This window comes from Euprymna scolopes, chromosome 29, assembly GCF_053919585.1.
Source record: "Euprymna scolopes isolate OS-2025 chromosome 29, ASM5391958v1, whole genome shotgun sequence".
NCBI lineage: Eukaryota > Metazoa > Mollusca > Cephalopoda > Sepiida > Sepiolidae > Euprymna > Euprymna scolopes.
The window spans coordinates 48,507,374-48,523,089 of NC_136510.1; the positions used below are offsets into that span (position 1 = coordinate 48,507,374).

The following is a 15,716-nucleotide window of genomic DNA, read 5'->3' on the forward strand; positions in this document are numbered from 1 at the left end:
AGTATTCAAAGTTAACATTTTGTGTGATATTGAATACAAGGCTAACTTGAGCAGTGTATAATTGAAGATGAAATTTTCAAAAAAGTGAAGTCTTTATAAACATAATGCCATAGTTAATTAAAAGAATGATAATATAAGTAAAATTAATAATTCTTAGAAATACCTGTTTTAAATATTGGTGCCGTCACAAAAATTATATGAAAATGATACAGAAGAGCAACTTGGTTCATGTTTTATTTTAGCATCTAACACATTGAAACTTATGAGTCATAATGTCATACAGATTAAACTAATTTTTTTTTTTTTTTGCATTAGTATATCCATAAAAAAAACTTATTTGTTACAATATAAACATAGCCCAAAGCCAATTTGTCAGTTGGACAGGAAAATATCAAATGTACACTTTATCAAACCTTTTGTAAAAAGTTACTCATTAAGGATATAAGCTTAAAATTTTTATACTTGATTAATTTTTGGATGAGAAATAAAAAAAAAAAAAATCTTGATTTGTTTCTAATATTGGAAGATTTTGTGGACTGATTCAACTTTTTAAATTTTAAAAAACTAAAATGCAATTGACATCAAAACCTTGAAATTTGCTTAATAAAAGAAATTATCAGTCAATTTTTAAGCATAAAGTTTTAAATTAAATTTTTTTTTTTAATGCTAAATTTCAAAAGCATAAAGATAAAATATATTTATTGAATAATGGAAGATTTTATTAGCAGTTTTGCTCATGTTGCTTTAACTTGGTTTTATGCTTCTGTTATAGCCAATAATATAAAGGATATGTCATATTCTTCTATCACTTGGTTGAAAATACTAGGAATATTCTTTGACATAAGGCATAACAATGGGTTGCTAGATGAATATAGCTAGTGTAATATTATTTTTAGTAAAGAATAAATGACCAAAGTTTGTAACTACATGTGTAAGTGCATATACTTTTATTTAAAAAAAAAAAAGTATAGTTTGATGGTCTATCCATACTTTTAGTTTCATGGAAACATTGAATTGATAGTCATTCTTCAGGCGAAATCAATATTTTATTTATTTTATTCTTTCAGAGTTCAAAATTTAAAAATGAACACTGAGGATACACATTAAGTTGATTTACGCTTACCAAGTTCCAATTTTTAAATTTTGATCCCTAAACAGCTATTTTATCTGGCTAAAAGCCAAATCGAATTTGTTTCACAGGTTCAAATACCCTGTATCAAGTTTAAAATCTGTAGACCAAAAATTGACAGTAGTTTGATAGACTGTTCTGCACGCATGCACAGACAAGGTCACATATATATCAATTTATATTGAATGTGTGGACCTTTCCTTCCTTGCGGAACCAAATATATTTTTCTTTTATCTGATTTGCTGTTTTGTTTTTCTTTGTTAGGCCGTTCACCAGTAGATGCCAGAGGAGGCCAGTTAGAGATTGCAGGTGTTGTAGTTGGCAGCTGGGGACCAAATCTTCATGGAGCTGCTCGGGGTCGTGCCTCTAATATGGCTCCACAGGTCATGTCTGTTGGAGGGCCAGGAAAAAGGTATCTCCTTCACATTCTATGCTTTGAAAATATGCATTTTGTGTTCAGCAATTTTTTTTATGTTTAATAAATAATTTAATATTGTTTTCAGAGTTCAACGTGGGGCTGCCTCTGGCAGAGCACTCAAGGGGAAACCATCTTCGACTCTTTACGGCATGGGCAGAGGAATTAAAACTGCGGTAAGCATTTTTCATTTTTTTTTTTTTTTTTTTTTTCTTCTTACTGAATACTAGCAGGAATACCCATTCCCAAAACGGGTTCATAATTCTAAGATTTTTGAGATTGACCCATTGAATCATTATTTGGGATATATATATATAAGAAGAAAAATTGATGAAAATAAAAATTGAATAAATTACAATATTTATTGACTAGCAGGGAGACCCAATGTTGACCAGGATTGAATGAGGATGAATGAATATTTCACACTTCCAATATTATCGAAATTATCTTTCTTTCTCTCTCATATATAATTATTTCCACAGCCAGATAATGTCACATCTCACAGGAGCCATGATTTTTACATATATATATATATATATATATATATAATCTAGAGAGAGAGAGAAATGTGTCGTTATCTGTCAGTGTGAGGAACGGTGTTTACCGATCTACTATCAATTTTTTGTCTACAGACTTAAAATTGCTATATAGGGGATTTGGACCTGTGGAACAAATTCGATTTTGTTTTTTTCCACTGTAAGTGATTAAATTGAAAAGAAAATTGTTACTTGTTAGTCAACTTCAAGTGCTCCTCTACGCATGCGCAAATATACATTTATAAGCTAAACATTATTTTTTTAAGTTTTTATCTGCATATGGACGTGGCTCAGATAGTAACAAATAATACTGAAGAGCTAGGTTTTGGTTTTAATTTTAACTAGTGGCACCTAAGTTATATTGGTGGCCCGATTTATCAGAGAGGGACTTACATTTTCAGTGGCGTGCTTCCATTAGTCTGGACGATTGCCAGATAACCATTCATTAGTTTTTCCTGAAATTTTACCACAAATTGTATTTCATTAAATAGATGTGCACAGTGAAAAAAATTTTTTTTTGGCAAAAATTCCCGTTGTGTCCCCAGGGGCTCAAAATAGGTAAAAAAAAAAATAGCCAAAAATGACACGTTTTGGCCTCTAACATCCATTATGTTTTTCTGAAACTTGGCCAAAATGTGGAGCCCATTGTTCTTAATATAAATCCAGTATGAGTGGCCCTGGCAAAATTCTGGTTTGTGTCCCTGGGGACTTTCAGTGCTAAAAATACCCCTTTTTTATGGCTCTCTTTTTTTTTCATATTTCTCAAAAACTTTACGTCTGACTATATAATGGTTTTTCATGGTGGTCAACTCAAATATACATGTGTTAAGGCCTGAAACTGCACCGTTATCCATTTACACTGGGATTAGGCGTCCCCAGGGGTTCAAAAGAAGTAAAAAATGCCCCAAAATTGCCAAAAATGACACTTTTTACCCCATAGCATTTAATCCATCCATTAGATTTTCCTGAAACTTGGCCAAAATGTGAAGGCTATTGTTCTTAATATAAATTCAGTATGGGTGACTCTGGCAAAATTCTGGTTCGTATCCCTCTGGGACTTTTATGGCTAAAAAAACATGCCTTTTTGGAGCTTTTTTTTTCATATTACTCAAAAACTTGATATGTATGTCTATATAGTGGTCTTCCATGGGGCTGAATTCAAATATAGCTTAAGGCGTGAAACTGCATCGTTTGTCCATTTTCACTGAGATTTGGTGTTCCCAGGAGCACAAAAGGGGTTACAAATGCCCCAAAATTGCAAAAAAAATTACGCTTTTCACCCCATAATTTTTGCCCCATCCATTAGATTTTTCTGAAACTTGGCGAAAATGTGAAGGTAATGTTGGCCCTTCATCATTTCTTCACTATTTTTTTGTGGCATCATCTCATATGCAGGATATGGGGACCATGCACGCGCAGCTTTTTTTCTTTTTTTTTTTTTTTTTTAACTTTGAACTCATTATTGGGTACAATATAATAATAAATAAAGAATTGACTCTATAATAATAAGAAAATCTACATAAATTAAAATAACATATTTAAGCATATTTTACAACTAGGCAATGTCGAATGACCTGTTAGTTTTTATATAATGGCTTGAATTGAAGTTTAAAATGCAGAATCAAGTATCAAGCGCACTTCTGTCTTATTAAAGAACTTACTGTTGATTTTCTATGCCATGCAGTGATAAAACTTCTCAAATGTGCTTGTGATATAAGGCTGTATAAGGGTGTTAACTTTGGTCAAAATTGGACTGTTCCTTCAGATTTTTTAATCAATTTCAATACTTATTGGAGACATTTCAATACAAAATCTAAGTATATTCCGCGTTTGAAATGCTTTTGTTTAAAGCACAATTGACCCATGATACTTGGCTTTTTCATTTTAAACTAAAATTCAAGTCATTATCACCATACAAGCAGAAAAGTCAGGCATGTAAAATTAACAGTATAGGTTCTTTGGTATGACAGGGGCGCATTCAAAATGAATGTTTTTGTTTAAAGCACAATTGAAGCATGATATTTAACTTTTGCATTTTAAACTCTAATTCAAGCCATTATATATAAAAAAATAATTTTATAATATCAACAGTAGGTTCTCTACAGTGCAATGTATACTACAAAATAGTTTGGACTAAGTTACTGCGGGGAGGCATGTAAAACTTCCTCCCAGTGTACCGCAATGGGTCCCCAACTAAAACAAGCAAGCAATTGATTTGATTTTAAAATGAGCAATTTCATAAGTTTTGATGACAATAAAAATATGCAAGAGTGAAACATTCATTGATCATCATTCAATCCCAGGCAGCATCGGGTCTCCCTGCTAGTATGTTGTGATGGGAACTCATAGTGGGGTTATAATACAAAAGAGATTACACACACACACACACACCCATCCTTATATAATGTATGTATATTTATTCAGTAAGCAGATAACGCCTACGTGTGTCAGAACACATCACATAGGCCTTTTCCTACACCAACCACCATCTCAAGGACAAAGCATGTTGAACAAAATAAATCAAGAGAAGTCAGCTAGATATCAGTGTGCCCAAGTCAATTTAATAAAAATAAGTGCAACGGAAAAGGGTGAAGCAACCTACAAATTTTTCCAACATTGCAGCAAAGGGCTGATCACCAAAAGAAAAACAATGCTTGAATGCAAGCAAAGATATATCTAACAAGACAGATATATGTATGTGAAAATGAGCATGGCAGCTTGTGGAATTTCCAACGTAGCAAAGTAAAGGACAGACAACCAAAAGGAAAACGATGCTTGGAGACAAGCAGATATATATATATATATATATATCCATGACATTATGATAAGAGAGAATCAAGCTATCCATGGACTTTACCATACAGCGAAATAAATACAGAATGAACCTCTAAGGAAATATATAAAAGTTTGAGCCGAGACATATACAAAAATATATACGCACCTACAGGAAGCACATGGAATACAAAAAGGAAAATTGACCAAAGGATATCAAACACAAATAGATTTTGTCACTACGCTAAGAGGAGTGATTTAAAAATAAAAAGATAATTCATGAGATTATCCCTTAAAACGTTGGAGGTTTCGACCTCACAGGAAAGAGAAATATACAAATGAGAACTGGTTACATTGGATCATTGCAAATCTTTCAAGGAAAAACAATATCTGTTTCCTAAGCTTTTATATTCACCCTCCCCCATTTCCCTGACCCATTCCATCCCTATTGAGTTGCTGAGTTCAATATTGTTTTTTTTGCTTTGTGACATTTATGTTTGAATATGGTTTTGTGTTTGGACTTAGTCGTTTCACATGATATAGGAAAAAAAGAGAGAAAACATTTCTTTCGTTGATCTTCTTTCATTCAACCCGTCTCTAACATCTATTGGATGTTGTCTGCATATCTTTTTGAAATCCTGGTGCTACCAGATCAGGCTGCCCTGTGGCTTCCTGAGACGAAATGCACCTACATTGACGTTTTTTTGTTTTCTGATCTTTTTTGTAAAACTTAATTATGTTCTGCAAAACCAAAAACAAAAACAACAGCCTATTTCCCCCCCCCCCTTTTTATTTTATTTTTTCCTACCTTACTCCCGGTCCTGGATATGACCTTAAACTACATCCGATGGTGAGGTCCAGCTTACGGGCTTGGGGAGTGTGGAGCCACCTCTTAATTGCCATTGCTCCCAGGTCCACCCTGACCCGGAGTGGTAGTACCTGTTAGGGTCCCAACTATGGGTTAAATAGAAACAGATTTTAAAAAGGAAAAGAAACAACAAAAAAAGAAAGAAAAAGAAAACAAATATATTCTATTAAATTATCTATTTATTTATTTATTTTTTTGCCCTGTCGGTAGGGCATGAGAACAAACCGACTGTCCCCCTGCAGAGGGTAAAAATCCCTCAATGGGGCAACCAGTTAGCCGTGGGTTGCTACCCGTAAAGTCTTAGGACGTGATCCTGGTGATTGAGCGAACCTAAACCAGGATACATAGAAGTTTAGGCACCGCAACACATTACTTTGGCCCTTACTTCGATTAGACGGGCGGTCGGAGAGGCCCGATCCGACCAATCGGCCAGTCACGCCAAGCCCCACCATATATTGCCCATTCCAAAAACTCACTACTAATACAACACATCCTCCCTCTCCCACAAATAACCCTACTCCCTAATATATGATGGAAAGCGGTGGCTGAGGGTCAATCGATTAGGTGTGAATATCGATGACGAGGCTGTAAACCCCTCAGGATTGCTACAGATCCCATAGCAATATCAAGAGAGAACAGATAATCATTATAATACCACCAAAGTCGGTTATATCATCATTGTATCCCTGTAGAGGCTGGGCGAATGGGTTTCCCCCCAGGCTCTTCCCAAATAGGACTCCGAGGTGGGTGGGGAACAAAGATGACGAAAAAAGAAAACAAAATATATGGCTTATTCCTCCCAAAAACCACCCAACCACCCAAAGAGAACCCACTCTGATGTCTCTGACATCAGTAGCTCTGACGAAGAGACGATAAAACCAAGGAACTCAACATTCATAGTAATAGAATCAATGGAGGAAACTCCTTTGAGCAAACTATCACCTTTTAAAATTGAAAAAAATCTTAAAACTCTAAAACCAAAGTCTATTAAAAAACAATTTAACGGCAGCCTACTAATAGAAACCCATAACGAAGAACAAACTAAAGAAATATTGAAACTAAAATTATTTGAAAACATCAAAGTCAAATGCTACAGACATCCAAGCCTAAATACCTGCAAAGGAGTAGTGAAAAGCCACGAACTTGCACTTTGTCCCTTGGAGGAAATCCGGACAAACTTACAGAAACAGAATGTGTTAGATGTTCGCAGAGTTCAAATTAAAAAAAACGGTGAGAAAATCGATACCAATACATATATACTAACTTTCGATTCCCTCACCATACCCAAAGAAGTGAAAGTCGGATATATGAAAATAAATGTAGAAATTTATATTCCAAACCCCCTCCAATGCTTCAAGTGCCAGAAGTTTGGACACCATCAAGATCGGTGCACACGATTACCAGTGTGTGGAAGATGTGGAGAAAGTGGCCCACACATTGACTGCAGAAAAGATTTCAAGTGTGCCAACTGCCTGGGAAACCATGGCGCTGGCTCTAGATATTGCGAAATATGGAAAAGAGAAAAAGAAGTGACCAAACTAAAACATATAAAGAATATATCCTACCCAGAGGCCAGGAAAATCATCGAAACTAAAACATATGCAGATGCAACAAAAAAAACTAATCCAATCAACAATCAAAATGGTCATATACATGTAACGGATACAACTGACAAGAAAATTGATGTCCTAAGCAAACTAATAAAGGAAATGAAAGAACTATTAGAAGAAATGAGGAAAATGAATAGTGCAATGTCTGCAACCAATCCAAGGATAATATTAAGACACTACTGAACCACAAAAAGAAACAAAACCACAAACCATTTCTACAAAAACAACCGAACAACCATCAAACACATCACAAGCCAGAAAAGAATCAAAAATCCCCCCAGCCAAAAAAAAAAACAAACAAAAACAGGAAAAGAAAGATCCCGATCTATATCTCGAACAGGGACTCCGACAGAAAATAGATTTGAGGGATTGGAGACGATGGAAGTTGAACACAATTCCAAATGATGAACAAAATATTACAATGGAATATCAGAGGGATAAAAGCAAACCAAAATGAACTCACATTATTAATAACAAATATGAGCCCAGCACTTGTCTGTCTACAGGAGACCTTTCTGAAAGAAAATAATACCATCAACATAAAACACTACACTTCTTACAACTACATAAATAAAGATACGGACAGAGCTTCTGGAGGCACATCAATACTTGTGTAGAATGAAGTCCCTCAAAGACAAATAAATATAAACACAAACTTGCAAGCAATTGCAGTTTCAGTGACTCTACATAGAACTATAACACTTTGCTCAATCTACATCCCTCCAAAAGATACAATCAACGAAACTGAGATAACTCAATTAATAAAACAACTCCCTAAACCCTTTTTTCTACTAGGAGATCTCAACAGTCACAATGTAATATGGGGAAGTAAAGAAACAAATAAAAAAGGAAAAGAAATAGAAAACATAATAAATAAAAATAATCTATGCCTCCTTAATAATCAAAACTACACCTATATGTACCCAGCAACAGGTACTTTCACCGCCATTGACCTTACCTTATGTGATCCTTCCATATATACGGACTATGACTGGAAAGTACACAATGACACCTGTGGGAGTGATCATTTCCCAATCATCCTGGAAAGTCTAAGTACTAGCACTGAACAAAAAACACCCAAATGGAACCTACATAAAGCGGATTGGGAAGACTTCCAGGAACAGTACAAAAACCAATTAATTATCGAAAAGAATGATGAAGATGACCATTTGAACTACTTCATTAAAACACTCACAAACATAGCAAATAATACTATACCGAAAACAACCAAAACCAACAATCACAACAAACCTTGGTTCACAAAAGAATGCAGAAAAGCCATCAGAGCTCGACGAGCTGCCTTGAGAAAATTCGAAAAGTATCCAACAAGCGAAAATCTGGATTTCTTCAAAAACAACAGAGCAAAAGCCAGACGAATCATAAAGGAATCCAAAAGAACAACCTGGAGAAATTATATATCCAAAATTAATGTGAATACCAAGGCGAAAACAGTTTGGAACATGATGAGGAAAATAGAAGGAAAGTGTAGTAGTACACCAATATCCCACATCTCTAAAGGCAACAAAATATACACCGATCAAAAAGACATTTCCAATAACCTGGCAGATAATTTATCAAAAATTTCATCATGTGACAGACAAACAGAGAAATTCAAAAAGATTAGAGAAAAGGAAGAGAAAAAGAAAATTCTATTTAAATCACAAAATACTGAAAAATACAACCAACCTCTTACCTTGCCTGAATTAAAAGAATCGCTAACCAAATCCCATGACACAGCTACAGGGCCCGATGAAATTCCATATGAAATCCTCAAAAAACTTCCAGAAGCCTCAATGAAATACCTACTTGAAATTTTCAATATTATATGGTCCAGTGGAAACGTACCCGAGACCTGGAAAGAGGCCACAATAATACCAATCCCCAAATCTGAAAACTCAAACATCCAATCCCAATCAAGTAACGTCTCAGATCCATTGAATTTCAGGCCAATAGCTCTAACAAGCTGCATTTGTAAGACCATGGAAAGGATTATAAACAAAAGACTAATCTGGTTCCTGGAAACAGAGAATCTTATTACAGAATTTCAAACAGGATTCAGGAAAAACCGAAGTTCAATAGACCACATAGTCAGACTTGAAACCTTCATCAGAGAAGCCTTTGTAAGGAAGGAACATTTAACAGCAGTGTTTTTTGACATGGAAAAAGCCTACGATACTGTGTGGAAGTACGGTGTTACAAGGGATCTGAAGGCGCTTGGACTAAAAGGCAGAATGCCAATTTTTATTGAAAATTTTTAAAAAATAGACGGTTCAGAATAAAGGTTGGCACAGCTCTCTCGGACTTGAAAGAACAAGAGAATGGAGTACCTCAAGGGAGTATACTGTCAGTGACCCTGTTCAGTATCCGAATTAACAACATTGTAAAAAACCTTAACCCTGGGGTAGATTGCTCCCTATATGTGGATGACTTCCTAATATGCTGTAGATCTAGATATATATCTATAATAGAAAGGAAGCTTCAATTGTGCTTAAACAAAGTAATGAGATGGACGGAAGAGAATGGATTTAGATTCTCCAAAAGAAAAACGAAATGCATGCATTTCTGCAAACTAAAGAACATGCATAATGATCCTGTCCTAACCATGGAAGGAATGCCCATACCCGTTACTGACCAGTACAAATTCTTAGGGATTTTATTTGACAAAAAGTTAACATTCATCCCACACATAAACTATCTGAAAAAAAAATGTAACAAAGCTGTAAATCTTTTGAGAGTGGTAGCACATACCGATTGGGGTGCAGACAGGGAAACACTCCTTAAACTTTACAGAGCACTAGTCCGTTCAAAGCTAGACTACGGTTGTTTCATATATGGATCAACCCGAACATCATATATAAAAAGCCTAGACCCTATTCACCATACTGGCCTAAGATTGGCCCTAGGAGCATACAGAACTTCCCCCGTGAACAGTCTATACACGGAAGCATACGAACCCCCACTAGATCTAAGGCGAGAAAAGTTAGCCCTTCAATATTTACTGAAACTGAAGTCTTGCCCAAACAACCCTGCATACCAATGTACCTTCTATCCTAAATATGAAGAACTCTTTAACATGAGAAGAAAAACTATCAAAACGTTCGGGCTCCGAATGAAGGAAAGCATTGAAGAATCGAAAATTCCAATCTCCAGCATTCACAACTTCATACTGCCTAAAACACCCCCATGGACCATGAAACAAGTTGAAATAAAACTCAACCTAAACAAAAAGTCCAAATCTACCACAAACCCTATTGAATACCACGACGAACTTCAACATTTAAAATTACAATATTCAGACTACACCTTTATCTACACAGACGGGTCTAAAAGCAACAATCACACTGGATGTGCAGCAACGTACCATAAAACCACAATGAAGAGAAATCTTCAAAATGAAGCATCTATATTCACTGCAGAGACTATAGCTATCGATCTAGCACTCAACATAATTTCAGAGGAAACCACCAAAAACTTCATCATTCTCACAGATTCTCTATCAGTCCTATTATCTATACAAAATCAAAAACAAGAAAATCCACTAACAACAAAATTAATAGAAAAAATCAATATCCTTTCAACTACTAAAAACATTATTCTTGTCTGGATCCCCAGCCATGTGGGGATCAAAGGTAATGACAGGGCAGATATAGCTGCAAAAAGATCTTCTCACCTTCCAACTGACAATTTTAAGATTCCACATACTGATCTTAGACCCCAGATAAAAGCATACATACAGGAAAAATGGCAACTGCGGTGGAGTCAGCAAGAGGGCAACAAATTATACTCAATCAAACCTGAACTTAAGGAACGATGTCCGGACATCAAGAGATCACGCCGAGAAGATGTGATACTGACTCGACTGCGCATAGGGCACACCAACTTTACTCATTCTTATATACTAAATGGAGAATCGGCGCCAGAGTGCATCCCATGCCAGGAGACACTCACAGTAAAACATATCCTAGTTGGGTGTGATGACCTTGCCCCAACTAGAAAATTATATTATACAGAAAGCAATATGGAAGACCTTTTTGAAAAGGTCAACTCAGCAAATATTCTAGCATACCTAAGGAAAGTAAATTTATATAAGAAAATTTAAGGAAATTTAAAGTCACCCAAATATACACATCCATGTATAAATACAATATTTAATTTCTTAGTTCAATTTTATAAAAAAAGGGAGGAAAGGCTGAAAAAGTCATTCCCCCCCTCCCAATAAAAAAAGTTTAAAAAAAAAAAAAAAAAAGGACTCCGGCATTAAATGACCACATAGGTTGATATGCCGTAAAACCAATCAATCAATCAATCAATCAACTTTTTGAAATCATTAATTTTTATGGTTTAATAAAATAGTGTGTGTGTGTATATATATATTATTTATTTATTAATGTGATATCTGATTCAGAGATATATCCTAATTGGAATTCAAGTTTTAGAATGAATTGTTGTAACATGGGAGTGATGGTCTGAAGCGTACCGTAACAAAATATATATATATATACACTACTAAGACTGAATGTGTTTTATCTTGTATGTTTGTCTCTGAATAATGTTAAATGAAGTTGTGGGAAACCAAGTAAATCTTTTGTCATGAAAAGATGATATCATCCAGTAAAACAAATTCAAGATATTGGGAAGAGATCTTGTATGGCATAATGGATTCTGAAGTAACAAAAGGATATCATAGCCATAATTTATGATTAACTGGAGAAATAATGAAGTTTCAGAGATCAGTATTGAAATTGGTATTGTTGGCAAAAAAGTGTATTACATGATAAAGGTTTTAAATATTTTCTCATCTTTGGAGTTAAGTTTTCTTATTGAAACTGTTGATTTTAATTTCAGCAGCATGATAACCGTTTTTCAAGAGGCCGAGGATTTCGACCAGCTGCTAGGCGTACATTAAGAGCCCGTCCAAAGCCCGGAAATAAATCTCGGAATGTCAAAGGTACTGGTGCAGTTGCAATTGGCCGCGGAAGAGGTTGTACAGTAGAAATAACTGGAGAGTAAGTTTCAAGAAACTTTTATTTGCTTTGGTATTGTTTTTAAACAATTTAATTTTTTTTTTTTTTTTTTTTTTTTTTTTTTTTATGTATACATATGTATATCAGGTAAATAAATTTTTAAAAATAATTTGTATATGCTCTAAGAATTCAATATAAACAACAATTTTGTGTATGATTATTTCTGAGATATTGGTTTTTATTGATATCAGATCTCATCAGCACAGGGGATTGATACAAAGTTCAAAGGTAATATAGCATCCTATCTATCTATATATATCTATATATATATATATCTATATATATATATATCTATATATATATATATATATATATATATATAATAGATGGATGTATTATTTTTTTTTTCTATTGTCCTTAATAAAGACGGTTAATTTTCTACAGTGAAGCATTTACTTAAATGCTAGATGGAATCACCTCCATTACACTGTGTCACACTCTATATATAGGAGCATTTATATTTTTTTTATTCATAAGACAATTATCCATGGATACGTGTTTTGCCATTTATATTGCTCCTCAGTGTGGTTAAATTTGGGATTCAAAACTACAATCAGTTATATTATTTTTATTTGTTGGCAATAAAGACAAAAGAATGAATTGAATCATCCGTGATTATACGAAATGCTTCTTCTGGATGCAGAAGCATTTTGTGTTTTAAATTGCAGGAAGGTTGGTTGACAAAGGGAAAACTTTGGAGCAAGTGAGCAGACAAGGCAGCACAAAGTGAAATTTAGAAACAGTTGAACTGCTGAACTCGAGGGTGAGCTTATGTAATGTAATATCAGGAAACATCTGATCTCTTAATTAGGGAATACTAACATTAAATGAATAGAACAAAAATTTTATATTCAGGTGATTTTTTTAACACAATTCAATTTGTGATATTGTGTACAAAATTAGCTTGAATACTATCATGAAATTTCTCAAGTTCAAGTACAATTGGATCTTTTGTGTTTAATTTGAGAAAAGTTCTCAATGTCAGAAGTATATGTCAAATAGTGACTTGTATTAAAAAAAGGTCAAAGTTTATGTTGACCATTAATATTTAAGTTGTTTGCCTGTATTGAAGCATTAAGGAGTGTAACAGAGCCGGATACTTCATGATGGGTCGATTTGATAAGGAGTATATGTTGAAAGACCTTAATCAATTTACATAATTGACACTCTCTAGCACCCTAATTACAGGTGTGTGTGTGTGTGTGTGTGTGTGTGTGTATGTATGTATGTATAAAAAGAATTATTCAATTAATTATTGACAAAAATCTTTTCTTTCTTTCTTTCTTTTTTTTTTTTTTTTTTTTTTTTTTATTAACTAGCTATATATACCCAGTGGAAACATTGATGGGCAGAGGGTTTAGTCACATGCTATTTGAAATACATCGAATATCCTAACTTTTTATGATTTTCCTGAAAGTGGGCCATATGTTGGATTTATGGAAGCATAAAACACATCCATTTTTGACTATGAAAATTAAACAAGAAATAATGCTCATAACTTAAAAGGGAAATAACTCTAGCAGCTTGAATAACTTTCGTTTCTAAAGGCAGTTAGTGTGTGCTTAATAATTTAAAATAATTTATTTTTTAATTAAAAATAAATTAATCAGTTTTAAATAATATTTCTAAATAGAATAATTAAAACAGTATTATTACAATAAACAATTAGTTTGCAACCAGATAGTTGTATTATTTTTAGTACTTAACTTTAACTCGATTCTCTGTATTTAAACTTAGCAAAATAAAATGTTAATATTTCTAGAATCTTGTCTATTAAGAAGGATGGGATATTTGAGATAGTATCATACCTGTGTATGTAATATATTTAGGTACCTGAAAATTGAACTTAGTGTAAATAATACAAAATTTAGTTGGAATCAGATAGCTGTCTTTTTTTTATTCTTTAATTTTTTTTCTTTCTTAATGGAGTTTATTTTGGTCATTTTCAGCATTAATAGTCGGTAGGTGATGGAACTGCAGTGCATTTTTTTTTCTTCAGCTAGAAACAGTTTGTGGAAGTAGCTCATTACTTTCCTCTGATATAATTGGAGGAGGTTTTACATTAGGCATGCATGTAAAAAACAAATAAAAATAATTAAACCATAATTCTTTTATTTTTCCCTTCGGCCAGATCTGGATCAGCTGTTGTATCTGTGAGTCAGTTCTTATCCACCTCTGACAACGACAAACACGGAAAATACAGCAACGCCGATGAGAAGGTCAATTCAAACAGTGCAATAAGTCCGAAAGATAAAAAAGGCTCGGCGACCAAAACTAACAACAACAACAATGCCACCACCACTGCCACCAACAATCATACCACCACCAACAACAACAACAGCCATGACTCTTCCTCCTCCTCAACGGCTACTAAAAAGGAACCAAAAAACAGTAGTCCTTCAACAGAAAACATTGTCATGGCAAAGGCTTAAATTTCATCTTTGTACATGTTGTATCACCATTCTTGCTACAGCAATAATAATCAAATCTCTTCACTCTCCTCCTCCTCTTCCTTTCTGCGATCATCGGACATTTTGGAAATATTAAATTTTTTAGGCTTCAATATTAAATTTTTTTTATAATCTAAATTTGATTGTTTAGAAAAGAAAAAGGTTTTTTGTTTTTTTAATAATTTAAATTTTAAAGAAAAATTATTTTAGAAATATATACATCAATGCATTATATATTATTTCAAGCCAGCAGATGTGGTGAATATTATTTTTACGAAGGTTAATTTCTTCCTTGGGAATTAATTTCCTTATTTAACTATAAGAAAAAAAATTTCTGATAGTAAATCCTTTTTTTATGTACAGTATTGTAGAATTAATATTTTAATTGAAATAAAAGATTTTTAAAAAATTATAAAATTTGTGAATCTATTTTTTTTTTTTTTTTTTTTTTTTTTTTTAATATCTAAGTTCGTTATTTTGTTTATTTTTATTTTACTTTATTATTGGTGCAAGTTCAGAGTTAAACGTAATTATATATATATATATAAGAAAAGTCTTTATATCATCACTGAATGAAAATGTTATATTCCAAAAATTACGTAATTGATCAAGTAGGGTTTTTTTGTTTTTTGTTTTGTTTTTTTTTATATAGAAAATCATTTTTTATTTACTGATTTTTAGCAATTTTAATAAATCGTACTCATTACAGAGCTGATTTGGATTGGGGTTGTTCAAATTGAATTGGCTCCCTTTATCAAATATGGCTGATCAAAACAACATACTTCCTTTCTTATAAAAATTTGATTTTCTTAGTTTAAAAAAAAAACACTTGATCAATTTACATAATTTTTATATGACCTTTTCATTCGATGGCAAGTATGTACGTCATAAAGATTTTTCTTTGTTTTTCAA

At 33.4% G+C, this 15,716-nt stretch overlaps 1 protein-coding gene across 2 annotated transcripts in view; it reads left to right on the forward strand.

Annotated features, from left to right (window-relative positions):
- LOC145252637 (constitutive coactivator of PPAR-gamma-like protein 1 homolog) overlaps nucleotides 1-15,221 on the forward strand; it is a 93,502-nt gene extending 78,281 nt beyond the window's left edge. The window contains exons 14-17 of one of the 2 annotated variants that reach the window (XM_080112370.1): nucleotides 1,394-1,541; nucleotides 1,633-1,720; nucleotides 12,176-12,336; nucleotides 14,486-15,221. In XM_080112370.1, the coding sequence (XP_079968496.1) occupies nucleotides 1,394-1,541; nucleotides 1,633-1,720; nucleotides 12,176-12,336; nucleotides 14,486-14,786 (698 nt within the window). In that variant the 3' untranslated portion in view covers nucleotides 14,787-15,221. The remainder of the gene's footprint in view (nucleotides 1-1,393; nucleotides 1,542-1,632; nucleotides 1,721-12,175; nucleotides 12,337-14,485) is intronic. The other variant, XM_080112371.1, reaches the window with a different exon arrangement.
- The last annotated feature ends 495 nt before the right edge of the window (nucleotides 15,222-15,716 follow it).